The 16,155-nt window shown below is 40.9% G+C and overlaps 1 protein-coding gene across 1 annotated transcript; it reads left to right on the top strand.

The window, feature by feature from the left end:
* The first annotated feature begins 3,105 nt into the window (after nucleotides 1-3,105).
* GDF2 (growth differentiation factor 2) lies at nucleotides 3,106-7,190 on the top strand. The gene is made up of 3 exons (XM_013958809.2): nucleotides 3,106-3,451; nucleotides 5,177-6,113; nucleotides 7,136-7,190. Exons 1-3 carry the CDS (start codon nucleotides 3,106-3,108, stop codon nucleotides 7,188-7,190), a joined length of 1,338 nt encoding a protein of 445 aa, XP_013814263.2.
* Nucleotides 7,191-16,155: the final 8,965 nt, after the last annotated feature.

The following is a 16,155-nucleotide window of genomic DNA, read 5'->3' as shown; positions in this document are numbered from 1 at the left end:
AAACAGTGCAACTTAGAGAAGCAAAAGGAACTCTCATGTTTGTCACTAGGCAGGTTTTCTGGGTTAGATGTACTGGTCAATCCTTTAATGTGGACAAGGCCTTAACCACTATTTGTTTAGAAGTGGCTACTACTTCCTGGGGCTTTGATATTTGGATGCCTAATCTGTGCCTTTATAAAAGGTATCTTTGCATTTAATTCATTTAAATTGTTTTTAAAATGGCACAAATGCAGTTGCAAGGCAGTGATATCCTTATTCTCTTGCTTCCTCTCTTCCAATAGCTCTTTTGATTTCTAGGAGCATCCTATAAACCATTCCACTCAATGTGCATATTACTAAGTAAAGTTACTATGGACAAACACTCAAATTAGCAAATCAAAAAAATTCCACTAAATAATCCTAAAAGAATTGAGAGTGTATTAATATGGGATGATTGAAGATGGAAAAAAACAGGAAAACAGCTGATACTAGCCAGCAAAGTAATACGGAAAGCTGTTTTTCTAATACAAAATCAGTTTCATTCTTTGAGGTCACAGTTTAATTGCTAAAGGTAAGTACAGTAGTTAGAATGTACTTAGGTTTTTGCGGAGTATTTTGACCCAATTGTACAAGGCAGCATAATTAAAAGAGACCACTGGACAATATTAATATATTTGTGAATCACATGAATTAAGAACTGTCTCACTGCCAAATCTCAAAGAGCAGCTTTCAAAAGGGAACTGTCACTGAATGAAGCTGTTCACTACAGAGTTTCTGCAAAGATGACAGTTGGCCTGACACGATTTGACATCTTCATATATGAACTGAAAGTCAATATACAATAACCCAAACGGCATTGCAGAAGACACTGTTTAGGAGAGAGGTATTCATACAGAGCACTAGATCTGGCTGTGCTCTAGTTAATCAAAATCCATTTTAAGGTAGAAAAATGCAGAGCTTGGTACCTGGGCACAAGGAATGGAGGCTGTTCCTACTGAGCAGAAGACTATGACCTTGAAAGCTGTAACTCTTAAAACAATTTGGGTGGGTGTTTTGGACTTACAATGCAATATGAGGATCCAGGGTGATGCTATGTAAGGAGAGCTAATGAAGGCTTTGAAAGATAAACAGTGGAGTAGTGAACCACCAAAGAAAAGGAGATTTCATTTCTACATGTGGCATCAGTGGAGTGTCACTAGAAAACTATGCATAGCCCTAGTGCTCACCTTTTCAAAAAGATATTGAAACTCTAGAAGGGACACAAAAAGAGAAACAAAAAACAGAGAAAATGTCTTATAGCACATGACTTAAAAAGCACAGTCTATTTTATCAGAAAGCAAACTGAGAAGCAACTTGATTACAGTGTACAACTACTCTGATGGGGAGAAAATGCCAGCACTATGAGGCTTCTTAAGCTGGAGGGAAATACAAGAACTAGTGTCCAGCAGGTGAAGCCAGGCACAACAAAATAATAAGTGAGACACTATTTTCTTTAAGTGACAGTGAAAATTTTCTAGAATAAGTGCCAATAAATTTGAAGAAATCCTCCATTTTTGTGACATCTTCACATAAATCCTGGAGACCTTTACATAAGTTATGCTTTAGCCAAACAAAAGTAATGGGTAGGAAATTACTTTGGTAGAAGTAGGAAATACAAAATCCTTGAGAGAAATACAACAACCTTGCTATTCAGGAGATTAGGATCAATGTCAAATAGTCCCTTCTGACCTTACACCATAGAAACATAGTTAACCAGAATCTGGGATCCCAGTTGTCACTTGAACAGACACAGGAGTATTTGAATAGCATGAGTTCACTTTAAGCACTCTGTATGCACTTCTAGAAAACTGAAGAAGAGTGACCAGTACTGAGACAGACAGGACAAAATCTTTTCTGTATCTTTGCAATGAGGTATTTTTGTAATGTAAGAGCTCATAATACCAGGCTGATCTCATAGCACATAGACAATATGGATTTGGCTGCGCTTAGAAAGACTGATACACTTAACAGTTCAGATAAAACACTTAAGTATCACTGGATTAATTCATAACAGATTCATTAAGATAAGTAAAAAGTAGTATTTTTGCCTATAAATAACCTAGAGGGTTTCTTTCTTGTATCATCAGAAATTCTGTCAGTCTTGTATTTTTGTCTTGGCCCGTACTTCACACGGATAACAGTACCTCCATAGATAATCTTCCATATCTTCATATAGACCTTTTAATTTCCATATAGGCTTAGAAGGCTTAGTTCTGTCTTCATTCTGAAGTCACTGTAATAACAACTGCCTGTTCTTGGACTGAATAGACCAACAATCTCATATACAAGAATATAAGAAATATATTATATAAGATACTATAAAAATAAGACTTACTTCCCATCCACCAAAGGAATCAAACTGCAAATGGACAAGCCTGCAAACAACATGAAGCAAACTTGACACAAAACAGATATTTCACTGTGTACAAATAATAGCTCTTTGCTGATAAACGGAAAGAAATGTTAAGGTTGTTTGTACTTTCATGAGATCATGTCTTGCTGAATCACAGGCTTCCATCAAATGATTGGGGATTTTCCGACAGTTTGTGAAGGGACTGTAACAAAGATTTGTGAGGTGTTATTCACAAACAGCTGACAGACTAATTTTGTTCTAAACCTCAATTTTCTAGTCTTGATGAAAATAGTGTAATCCTTCACGTCCCTAAGAAAGCTTCTCCTTGTGTTGGCAAGGAAATGATAAAAGAGTATAATTAAGCAATGATGACCCTAAAGTGAAATGTGGATTCTTTACAATATACAATGTCCTTCCCACCAGCCATATGTGTTTGTCAGATGTTTATAGAATCTTCATTAACTAAGAGCTTTGCTAGATAACAGAAGCTAAAGCATGGCATCAATGACTCAGATAAGGGCAAGTGTACAACCAATCTGCTTGACAACTGACAAGAGGCTGGGGTTTGAAGCAGACTGCAAAAAGAACTCAAGAAAGTGATTTGCAAAGGGCATCCCTGATCCCAGTTGTTTGCCTTCCATCTACTTCCTTCTGCCTGTAATGAAACAAGAGTTTTAATCACATAAAATATAATTGTCCTCTTGTCTCTTCATCAGAAAGTAAATACAGAAGAAATGCACTATTTTGGTGTATTAGCTGCACTGTCTGTTTTCAACATCATTGCCTGTTTGACAAGAGGCAAGCCTTTGAAAGACTGGGACAAGTTACCAGCTATGGGAAAGTCTGATGCACACTTTCATGATCCTGGGAAAGTGGAAGATGAGACCCATTTCAACTTTAAATCCTTCCTGGAGAATATGAAGATGGATTTACTAAGGAGTTTGAATTTATCAAGGGTCCCCTCACAAGAGAAGACCAAAGAAGAACCACCACAGTTCATGATTGATTTATACAACAGATATGCTGCAGACAAGTCTTCCATCCCTGCATCCAATATTGTGAGGAGCTTCAGTACTGAAGGTAGGAGACATCCTAAATATGTAGACTAGAATTTTTAAAGAAGTATATGAGCAGGAGGTACTCGGATTCCTTTGCAATTCAGAGGGAATCGAGTTCCTAATTCCCACAGATTCTTTAGAAACAAAACAGATTCAAATCTTGGATTGTAGTCTTGCTCCATAGTTTCTTTTAACCTTTAAAAAATACCATTATCTTTAGTTTTCTTCTTTGGTATTTTTATCATACAATATCCCTTTCTCAAATGCATCAACTGAGACAGTGCACTGAGTAACAAGGTTTAGATGAATTGTGTTTCCCAAAGCTAGAGATTTGGGACTGAGTTTTAATGTTAGAATGGTGATTTTTGATCATCTGTAACTGCAAATTTCACACTAGAGAGCTCTTCTTCCTGGTGAGTTCCTCTCATCCTTTATAAACACCTCATTCAACTGTGAAATGTGTCGCTGGATCCAAACAAGGAACACCAATGCTCCCCCAAAATTCTCGTGCCTGCAGATTTAGATGGAAAGAGGTTTTCAAGCTTGTCTCAACTAAAAAAAAAAAAAAAGCAAGATCTCTGTCTGTATAACATTTAAAAAAAATTAAAGCTCCATCACAACAAGCAATAAAAAAGTTGTAAGTATATGCAATCCTTGTGATAGAAATGAAATAGGGAAAATCAAAGCTCCTGTTTATTTAAAAAACAAACATACACAAGCAACAGCACTACAGTGATCTCCACGTTCCCAAATTAGTGCCCCAATCCTGAACTGGAAAGAAACCGTAACAATACAAACTAGAGTACAGTTTCCATATCCCACTCTCCTCTCAGACTGCTTTAGTGGGTAAACACTGTGAAGAAGTGTCAACATTAGCCAGTTAAAATTGCCCTAAAACCCAATGATGATTGAGTAATTGTATTACATAGACCATGAAACAGCCATCAATCAATGATGATTTTTAAACACTACCGATCTGATCTTCCAGCAAAATGACTGCCTCTCCCAAGGCAGGATTGCTGGTAGTGTGTGTACCTTTGGAGAAAAAAACCCTGCATAAGCCCAGTGAGTCTGGCCTGGAACTCACTGGGACCTAGACATGAAAGGTTGTTTATCACCAAGTCCCATTTTAGACCATGAAGCTTCAAATTCGGGTTTTTCAAAAGCTTTTCTATTTCCTCTAACTCCCAGTAATCCAAGCTGCTTTCAAAGTTATTGGAAGACAAAAACCAAAGCCTCAGCACAGCTAATTCTTAGAAAGAGACACTTAAATACATACTATACTTCTCTGTACTGGGGGAACCTTCTCCATTGGGAGGGCAATTCACCCGATTGCATGGTGATAAATGTGGGAAATTTATAGCTTTTTTTAGGAATTCTTCCTGTTAAAATTTCTTTAGAAAATTGCTAAAACTAAATACTCCCCAGATGCCTTATTTATGTGCCTTCTACTGACCAGGGTCCCCTATAGCTTGTTCTGGGCAGACTCTTTACGCTCCCATCCACTCATCCTCATGCTCACCTGACTATGCAGACATGATGAAACACTTCCAACACCAGAGACCCCCTTTTGGACTTTTCACTCCCTACCCTTGAAACCCTGGCCAGAAGCCTTTTTTTTTTTTTTTTTTAATGCTGGGTAGCCCTGGTCTTGTTTTACTCCCCGAATGCATCCTGCATCTTTCAAGATCAAGTTACTTGGGCAGTCAGAAGCACTGTAACCACATGTTTTAATTTCCTATTGCAGATGTTGTTTCTTTAGCTTCACCAGAAGAAAATCCATTTCAGAAACACATCTTGCTCTTCAACATCTCTATTCCACGATATGAGGAAATCACCAGAGCTGAACTGAGAATTTATATCTCCTGTCACAGAGAAGTTGGGTCTCTCTCTAAACTGGAAGGCAACATGGTCATTTACGATGTTCTAGACGGAGATCACTGGGAAAATCCAGAAAGTACCAAATCTTTCCTTGTCTCCCAGGATATCCAGGAGTGTGGCTGGGAGATGTTTGAAGTGTCCAGCGCTGTGAAAAGATGGGTCAGGGCAGACAAACTGAAGACTAAAAACAAGCTGGAGGTTGTTATAGAGAGTAAAGCTTTGGGTGGTTTCACTTGTGGGAAGCTGGATATCAGTGTTACCCCTGACACTAAAAATCTGCCCCTGTTAATAGTGTTCTCCAATGATCGCAGCAATGGAACAAAAGAGACCAAAGTTGAGCTCCGGGAGATGATTGTTCATGAACAAGGAAGCGTGCTAAAGAAGTTAGCAAGGAACAACACTCTGCCTGAAGAGGAAGAAGAGGGAGAGGAAAAGGCCATCTCTAGGCCCCATCAGCATTCCTCCAGAAGCAAGAGAAGCATCAGAGCCAACCACTGCCGGAGAACTTCCCTCCATGTGAACTTCGAAGAGATAGGCTGGGATTCCTGGATCATTGCGCCCAAAGATTATGAGGCTTTTGAGTGTAAAGGAGGTTGCTTCTTCCCTCTGACAGATAATGTTACCCCAACAAAACATGCTATTGTCCAAACTCTGGTGCACCTCCAAAACCCAAAGAAAGCTTCCAAGGCCTGTTGCGTTCCAACCAAATTGGATTCAATCTCCATTCTTTATAAGGATGATGCTGGGGTTCCCACTTTGATATATAACTATGAAGGGATGAAAGTGGCAGAATGTGGTTGCAGGTAGTATACAAGGCAGCATCTCTGAGAATAAGAACAGACCTTTTTGTGCTCTGTGTAAATCTGTACATTAGTGATGTAAATGAAAATTCTTGCAAACAAGGTTTGGGGCAGGGCAGGAGGCTGGTTGTTGTTGCTGCTGCTTGTTGTTGTTGCTGCTGCTTGTTTTAAAGGAAAACTGATGTTTAAATAATGGCAACCATTGTAAATACCCATTATATATCATGGCAAAGTGAATACTGGATTAAAATATTGTGAGAGTGAAAGAAACATACATTATTTGATAGCAGACAGTGATACAATCTGAATATCTTATATGTACTTTTCTGTTAAATCAGTTCCATTCAGGTCACGAACTAAAGGATTTTCAAAGCAGACTATGGGATCTAGGATGTCCTGTAAGTGTTTAATAGGTATTGAAATGTAATTCTCTCAGCCAGCTCTGACATTTTCAACCTCTGTAAAACTCAGTAAACTGAATTTACGGTGCATGGTAAAGCCAGGGGTTTAAATCCTGCAAGTATTTTCTCATGTCAGTAATCCCAGAGGCTTTTACAGATCATTTTAATGCAGATTATTTACTCCTATAACTGAAGGTTTGCAATATTCAAAACAGTTGAGACTCTCAATCTTATTTCATTCCCAAGTTTCCTTCTGTGGGTAGCAGGTGCCTTGGTTTCAGCTTTCTTATCCTCAATGTCCCTATTTTTACCCCTTTATGGCACATACTTGAATGATAAGAAGTGCAGCCTTCCGCTTCTAAGACACTGTTTCCTAGGAGGAACAGCAGCCCTTATCTCCGCACAAAGATAAAGAGCCACTTTGACCTACTGCATATTCTTAGTATTTCTTTGCAAGAACACGCAGTCAAACGATGTTCAGCCTTAGAAGCTGCATCCTAACAACAGTGGGGGTTGGCAGTGATCAGCATTTGTGAAAAAACAGGCTGCTTATTTAGAGGCCTAAATATGGTCTTTGGAGTCTGACACTGGGCTCCTCTTTTTTTTTTTTTAATTTCTTCTTAGGAGAAACTTTATTTCACATACAAAACTGTTTTTCCCCTTAGAAGTTTGGGAATAACTGAAAACTCCTATCTGTGTTCTGCAAGACTTACACTGCTGTATGGTAAATACAATATCATACAATAGTCCTCTTGACTTCAGTTGTATTTTCACTAACCAAGGGCCCCATCCTTCCTGTAATTAAAGTAAGTTTCCTTTGATTTTAATGAAGGTTTTGACTATACAAGAACAGATGAAGCATTTTGTGTCGACTTCAAGCGACAAGTGTAAATGCTGTACAGTGCAATCATATTGCATCTCATTTCTACTACTACACCTTCCACAAAAAAAAGAAAAAATTTATCAGAGAAAACTTTTGATCCAAACCCACAACAAACTATACATCTGTTCAAAATGGTGACGACAACTGATGAGGCAAAAATCTGAACAGTAGCTTAATATATAGCAAGCAACACGATTTAAATGGATACATATGTTTTAAATTAGAGCAGCCTGTGGGTAAGACAAATTCATTTGGCAGGAATAGTTCAGCTTGAAATCTAATATGCAGTTTATTTACTATTGTTAACTTAATACAGAGCAATTCGCAGGTGAGCGTGAGCAAGGCGGTTGTAATTCCATCAAGAACTGCTGGTGACATCATAAGCCATGAGAACAAAGCACGATTCACCAGCATCCTTGGCCTCATTTACAGCCTTTTTGTTCAGAACTGGGCTGCAATTGGATCAGATCAAAGATCTGGGTCCATGCAAACCCCAGCCGTCCATAACCGCCTGTCATTAACCTCTTACGCTTCCAGTGATAGGTCCTCTTATTTTACTACTCCTCACTGGCTTCTGTCATCTTCTTACAGTTGTTTTTATGCCTTTCCCCTTTCAGAACCACTTGTATTCTTTTCCTGTTTCACTGATGTCTCATGAGCTCATGATATTTCGGCATAATTCCCCTCTTCTTCAAGTAACAGAAACAACCAAACAAGCACCCAGCGTGATCACATTTGAAAAGTTATTCACTCATACACCAAGGTAATTCTAGCTGTGTGCCCTTAAGTCATCTGAACACAAGGTCCTAGTTATATTCTGACTTCACTGAATATAGGACTTTGTCCATAATCACATGAAAAAGTGGGGAAGGGGAAACACCAGTTCCCACATGTTCACGGAGAGAAATTCTCAAGAATCAATGTTTCTTTTTTCCATACTCTGCAGTCAAATGTTGATCTTTATTTCTCAAGCTTACATGGAAAACAAAAAACAAAAAACAAAAGCCAATCAGAATCAAAAGCTATCAGAATTCCAAAGATGCTCTACAGATCCCTTCCCAGAACTGTAGTACAAATCCCTTTTGTATTTCAACAAAAAAAAAAAATCAACTGCTCTTCCAACCAGCCCTAATGATCACATTCCCATAGGCTTAACATTTTGGTTGGTACAGCAGTAAAATGAAACATGAATCTTTCCATAGGGTGATGATCAGCATCAAGAGGAAACGGGAACCCAACAGTGAGCACAGATACTACCTACAGCATGGCTGAGGTTTGTACCAAACTGATATTTGGTTTAGCAGCTTGATTTATGTAGTTGTGACCATCTGATTTTAAAAAATTGCTCAGGTTCCTTGTGTCTCATAGTTTAACTGCTTTGGGACACAAAGAATCAGCCAAGTGGCCAAGAAGTGCTAGAAATTACACAGGTGGCAAAGAACAAGCAAAACACCTTGCCCCCTCTGCCCCACTTCAAGACACGCCCCATGAGACACTGAGAAAAGCAGCTTGCTGCTACTAAGGAGCAGGTTGGGACTTGTGCATTGTCCAGCAGATGTAAAGTTAAAAACGAAACATCCTTGTTTAACACAAACACATGACTGGAGCATGCCCTTATACTCAGGCTGGTTAGCTGTGTATAAGTCCTGTAACATCAGAATCACCAGCTGACCCCACAGCCAATTTTAAGGCTGCCCTATAGCTCTTCAGTCCTAGTATATACGATCAAGCTAGTGAAAGGCAGACAAGACATACAATCATTGTTATTTTACACAGCTTCCTATCTTGTCTGTGTACACAACAGGCACAATATCCTCTGACCCAATCCACTGCTCTGTGTCATGTCCAAACACAGAATAGTAGGTGCCACTTATCACTTGACAACATCACAACACCAATCGATCACTGGCAGTCAAAAGATCACCATTTCTGATATTCTTTGCCATAGGTTAAGAGCCAATGACGGCATGGGAATAAAAACTTCACAGCAACTCAGCAGTCTGGAGGTGTTCAGCTGCTATCTGCTCAGATATTTTTGAACTGGGAAGATCTTGACAACACAGAAATGCTGACCCAGAATTGCCAATTCAAAAAATTCAAAATAACAAGTTTCAGATAACCCACAGGTTATCATCTCAAACACAACTGTGCATTAACACAGTTGCACTGCTCCCACACCGCAGCTGAGACCTCTCCAGCCTCCTCAGAGCCTGGCAGTATAAGCGTGCAGCACATGGGTCCGTGTACACATACAAAGTTAATTCCAGGAGGTATCAACACCTCACAACAGCTCCCCACTTGCAGCAGTGAATCAAAGTTTGTTACTACAGAGAAAACTGGAAGGGTACAGAAAGAAACACTGAGCAAGCTGGTAAAACCAACAAGCCACAAAGGAACAGTGTCTGCTAGGCAAGACCCCATCCTCAAACAGCTTAACAACAGCTCTCTCAGACCCCTCTAGCTGCTCTGAAAGGCTAACAGGACCCTGTATCAGAGTCTTAACCACCTCCTTTCTCCCCATGTTAACTCCCTGACTTACCATTTGTTGTCTGTTTAGTATAGACGAAATCAGTGCAGGTCCCTCTGAAGCCTCTTGAGAGCGTGGTTCTCAGAAAGCACTGCTAGCCTGTCTGTGGGGCCGGCGGCTCTAGCTGGAGTCACTCTTTGAGGCTCAAATCTCCTCCATGTTGTCTCTGTGCTGCCCGAGGCCTCCACGCTGCCTCAGGCCTCCATGCTGCCTCATAGCCATCTTTGGGCTCTCTCCGGCCTTCAGCAAAATCTCTAAGCTATGTCCCATCTTCTCCCTGTCTCCGCGCCATCTCTGGGCCGCATGCGGCCTCCGCCCTGCCTCAGCGTCGTCTCTGGTAGCGTGCTGTCCTGAGGCCTCAGCGCCGTCCCTGGGCAGTGTGCGGCCTCCACCTTGCCTCAGCGCCGTCTCCGGGCTGTGTGCGGCCTCCACCTTGCCTCAGCGCCGTCTCCGGGCTGTGCGCGGCCTCCACCTTGCCTCAGCGCCGTCTCTGGGCTGTGTGCGGCCTCCGCACGGCCTCAGCACCGTCTCCGGGCTGTGTGCGGCCCCGCCTCAGCGCCGTCTCCGGCAGCCCGCCGTCCCGTGCGGCCTCAGCGCCGCCTCCGGCCGCGTGGCCCCTGTGCGCGGCCCGAGCTCCGCGCGCCCTCGGCAGCGGCGCCGCCCGTTACGCCCCGCCGCCCGGCACAGCGCCCCCTGCTGCCCCCGCGCGCCCCGGCCTTTTCCACCGCCTCCCCGCGCGCTGGGAGCCGCGTGGGGGGCGCCGCCTCCAAGGCGGCTCTGCTCCTTTTCCGTCCTCTACCTTAAAGCTTCCTCTGGGTCGTCAGTCGTGCCCAGCTCCCTCTCGCAGTTATTAGTGGACATTTCACTCCATAGCACATCGGCTCTGTGGTGACTTTTTGGGTGAGGACTACTGGCGCACATACGCTTTGTGCCAGCAGACAAGAACTCCTTAGAAGCGATAAAAAATTAACTAGAGAAAGGGCTTCTCGAGGTTGCCTTTGCTGAGTTATAACTTTAGTCAGAGCAGCCATCTTGCCAGGCTCATTTGGTGCAGTCCATCTTTTTGTAGGCCAGCAGGAAGAGCAAAGCCTCATGATATCTAAGGGAACACCATTTTGAAGTAAATGCCCCCAGCCATCACATGTACACAAAATCTGTCCCCTCCAGCCCTTTCCCGCTCCCCCGGCCAACGTTACCCGCCAGCAGCTGTCCTGCCGCGGCGGCCTGCCCTCGCTGGCCTGCCCGGCCTCGCCACGCACCTTGGGTCTCCACAGCCGCCACCAGGCGACAGCCTGGGCATGGGAGCAGCTGGCCAAAGCGGCAGCAGCCGGAGGCCTCCCCGCAGAACGGCTTCGGAAGAGCCCTGGGCAACGAGAGCGTTTAAGATGCTGCTGGCAGGTCTGCCAGGACACCCTGGGCTCTTTCACCCTGTGCCGGCACAGCGGATCCCAGCACCAGGACGTGTTTGAGCCGGCATTGGAGCTGGCCAGGTTTCAGCAGCGCGCTCACCAGGCACCGGTTCAGCAGCAGCCGTTCGTGAAGCCTGGCAGCTGAACAGAGGCCACTGTGAGTTACTGCAATTCCCCTTTTTTCTAATAGTACACTTAGGGAAGGAGAGCACTTGATGCAGTATTTAATATTCACTGTTTATTACTGGCTCACTCTGTTTGGTGCACCATGCTGAACAAACAGGTAGGTCGACCAGAAATGTGGGATCTAGGGGATACCAGCAATATAACACAAGCACATCATATCCCAATTCTCCAAGGACCGCACATCAATAAAGACTTAATTTCCCCTTTCTGTTGAAAAACTACTTGCCAAAATTCAAAACTATGTTCCTAAATTACTTCAGTCTGGATAGCTGCAATGCATTTATCCGAAGCCCTCCTGAATCTTTTGCTTGCCTAGAATATGGCAGTTCAACTGTTTAGCAGAGTTGGTCAATGCGAGTTTATTACAGCTGTATTCTGCGAGCTGTGATGACTTCCCAGCTGCTCCTGATTGTAGCATGAATCCTGGCTGAAATTGGAGCCATTTCAGAAATAGAATATACATTTTCCACTCTTGCCCCCCATTTTTCAATAAAAATGTAAATTGTTTTCTCATTCTTTTCTTCTTTTTCTTTTTTTTTGATCACTGTAAAAAGAGAAAGAAAAGGAAAAGGAAAGGAAGGGAAGGAAAAGGAAAGAGGAAAAAGGCGGAATATTAATGAAATGAAACCAAAATCCAACGCATTTTGGATTTAAGTTTTTCTCATAAAAAATGTAATCATTAAAGTATTCATCTGCAGTGCCATTTTCATCTTCATAAAATGGACAGCTTACAGTATTAAAAAAAGTTGTGAAAGAAAACTTCAAACAGCTTTAATTTTGATCCATATGGGTTTGTATAGCATGAGAACTAAAAGCCTTGGGGACAATCTCCCCATATACCAGTAGTGGAAGAAATTTTGCTGGAAAAGACCTAACCTTACTTCCTTTAGCCTGCGTGTTATAAAGTAATCTAAAGGAGATATTATTATTTGTTACTTGTATTACCGAGGGGCCTAGAAAGCCTAGTCAGGGACAAGGTTCTCTTTGAGCCAAACATTGCAAGAACAAGAACATAAAAGACAGTCTTAGGCCATACCTATGCAATCCAGTCATGCTCGGTGCAGACAGGCATGAGGTAGCACTGACCCAGACTTGTACATCTGTAAAAGGCAGTGGAGATTTGTCTAGAAATACTTACCGAGTTCTGGAAACATTAAATTTTTCATTAGCATAGTCCTGTGCTTGAGCTAACAAACCCTGCCTCTTGGTATTTAGGAGCCCACCTGATCTTTTCTCAGAACTGAACAATCCTTTCATCTGTCTGGTGATGAATTTAAAACACTGTCCCATTTTTGGCATTTATTTTGGTGCCATGGCACTCTATATTTCTGTAACTTGTCCATTTAACCTTTTTTTTTTGGTAGTGTCATGAAAAAAAAAATCACCTTTACATAATTTCTAATTCTTACATATAATTTAAAATACAGTTGCATTAAGAGGCTGTTTTAAATCCAGGAGTACTTTGTTTCCAGATTTCACCATTATCCTGTTAATACAGCTTGTGGACTCAAAAATCTTTTACAGTAGTGGAGAAAACTGCTCTTGCTGCCACCATCAGGTGGACCTCTTGCTACTGCAGTTTATCAGTGCTCAAATTGGTCTACCTGTCCTTCGTGAGGGAATGAAGAGATCGCCTACACATGATAACAACAGTAGTACTGGAGGAGTATGTAATCTCACTGTTGTGGAAGCTTTTGAACTTGTGAGCTGTGAAATGCAGGCCACGCATACAGACTAATGTGGGAAAGATTAAAGAAAATACCTCTTTCCTGAGTATGTGAGAAGTTCATATGCACAGGAAGTCAGAAAATGAAATACTTGTGGATAGATTTTAAAGGAACATAAATTTTATGAACTATAAAAGCTGTAGCTGGGCCTGAGATATTGAGTTCAACTCAAAACTAAGATCAAAATCAGAATTTGGGTTGGGTTATATTAGAAATTAGACTTGACTGTAGAGTAACATTCTGAATCTGGCTACTGAGGGTTCAGTGAACAGACTTTGCATTAAACAATGTATTTGAGAAAAATGAAAGTTATATCTAACAAGAAAGGAGTAAGTACATAGTCATTCTCCAAAGCTTGAAGTATCCACACCACATGAGGAAGGATTCTCACCTTCTAACACTATGAAGTATGAAGAATTGCAAAGGTAAAAGTGAGTGATGTAGATCCCGTTGGATTCAGGGCAAGAGAAATCACAGACCAGTGAACAGATCCAGTATGGAAAAATAGTATTCCACTGTTCTAGTTTTAAAGTCATGCATGTTGGGAAAAGCATTTATTTTACATTTACATTGTGAAACTAGTTTTGTTTTTGTGTGCTAGTGACAAAGTGCAATAGCAAGAGACATGAGGGAGAATATGTTTTTGAACTTGAGGAATAAATTGAGCTGTTAAGTGTTGCCATATCTTGGCTTTTACTGGCTAAAACGAATCATAATCCTGAATATATTTCTCAATAGCCTAGCTTCATAAAAATCTCGGCTACAGTTTCCTGCCCTTTTGATATGAAAATCTTTAGAACATGATACAATGCACAATAAATGTTTAAAAAGCAGAGAAAAATATATTTTTTAATCTCATGATTTTACGCCATCACAGTTTGGCAGGAAAGGGCTATTTCATTATTTTAAACCCCTAGAAAAGGCAACATTGGAGAAGAACATTGTGTATCTGTGGAAATACTTCCTTAAGTGCTAGAAAAAAATTATCAAATAATGAACTTAGCAGTAGATAAATAGAATTTATTTAGATATGGAAAGTAATTATCTGGCACATATCCTGATCAAAAATGCTCAGTGCTTGTAACTATCTCATTTCTGAGTATGATCATCATGGTTATTCATCTATGCCTTTTACATTCATAGCGAAATGAGGTGACTGTTAGCCTCCTTTTCACAGCAATTTGAAACTGAGGTAATTTGAGTAATCTGCTGTCGTTTCAAGTTATATTAACTTGTCTTCTAAAAGCAGAAAGTGACAGAGCAGAATACAGTGAAAAAAAAGGCCTTTCCTCTAAAAAATATTTTTAAAAGATTTTCTGTGATTTAAATAGCAAAAAGAAGTTACTGTCATGAAATCCAGAAACTTTGAATTTCTCTAATTTTAAAGATAAGTTATTTAACCTTATTTCCACCATTATCCCCATACTTTGTAAGCATTTTAATATAAATATAGGTCTCCATTATGTACTATGCACTGAAGGATTAAAAAAGAAAGTACTATAAATACTCTATAAACATGCAATGTCATTATTTTTCCTGCGATAGAAAGGTGTATGCTTAAAGCTACTGTACAGACAGACAGAAATAGAGATCCATCCTGACACATTCTTAGAGACATGGATTATTGTACTTTTTTTCCTGATTCTTGTCACAATGGATCCATTTTGTGACCCTGCTCCATGGCTCTTGGGCATGCCTCCTCCAGCACCAGCAGGAATAAAAGGAAGAAAGAAATAAGAAACAAGAAAAGAGGACCCATGAAACAACCCAACCCCCTAACCCAGCAGGCAAAATATCTAACCCTTTTATGTTTGCACGTTTGTATTTCATTGTTTCAGATCATACATACTTTTTTTTGGTCATCATGTTTTGTTTTCCATAATTACAATATTATTTAATCTATATCTTCCCTTTGAAGTTAATTTAAAGATGCTGAAACAGAAGAAACAATTGCTAATAGTGAGTTGAGGCTACAAAGTTAAGCACTGGGGGAGTGGGAAATGTCAGAATTAAAATTGTCTGTGCATCGTCCCCCACTTGACTGTATGTATTAATTACACAATCACAGTGCATAATGTTTTTATTCCAGAAGTCCCCTGCCTTAGTCAGTGCCCAGAGTGTGTAGTGCTTAGGAATTAAGTTGGGGCTCCATGAAGTACAATGTCTTATTTATTGAACTGGTTCTCCTAACATATACTATAGTGTGAGCAATTATTCCTGTGGCAGTGGCATGTAGAGACTATCTGAGCTTGGAAGTAAAGGTAGGGTATGTGATAAACATTAGTTTAGTAAGAGAGATTCCCTGTCCTAAAAACTTTACAAAATAGATCGGAGAGTCACAGGCAGCAGAGCAACAGAAATCAATGTGCCCAAATTCATTTCAATATTGTAGTGGCAAAGCTAGAAATAGATCCCAGGTCTTCTGAGGCCTTGTCCTCTTCCTTGGCCACTCTAGGAATATGAGCAGGGATTAATGCAGCTCTGGCAATAAATCCTTTAGCTAAAAGGTCAGCCTCTTCTGGACAAAACTATTCTGCTAGAGAGTTTTTGTTCCAGCTCTGCATGCCTTGCAATGACAGATCATTCTCTGCAGGAGGAAAGCAAGAAGAGCAATTCAAGTTGGTGATAATGCCCTGGAGTTAGCTCTGTGATGGATATTGCACACTGGCACAGCCCCCCAAAATGAAAGGAAGCTGCAGAGAATCTGAAACTCCCTGCCTACCAGGCACACAGAAAGTTGCTTGGGCACACTCAGAGCTGATGTCCAGCCTAATTACTTATTTATACATTATCAGCAACAATTTCTGCTATAAACTACTTCTCTTCCTTGACAAGGAAAGTGGCTACATTTTTTAAAGTAGGTTTTTATTTTTACAGACAACCTTGTTACTAGAGATACCTGTGACTATTAT

This window comes from Apteryx mantelli, chromosome 7 (genome assembly GCF_036417845.1).
Source record: "Apteryx mantelli isolate bAptMan1 chromosome 7, bAptMan1.hap1, whole genome shotgun sequence".
Lineage (NCBI taxonomy): Eukaryota > Metazoa > Chordata > Aves > Apterygiformes > Apterygidae > Apteryx > Apteryx mantelli.
The sequence above is the reverse complement of the archived record's forward strand: the minus strand, read 5'-3'. Positions and strand labels throughout refer to the sequence as shown.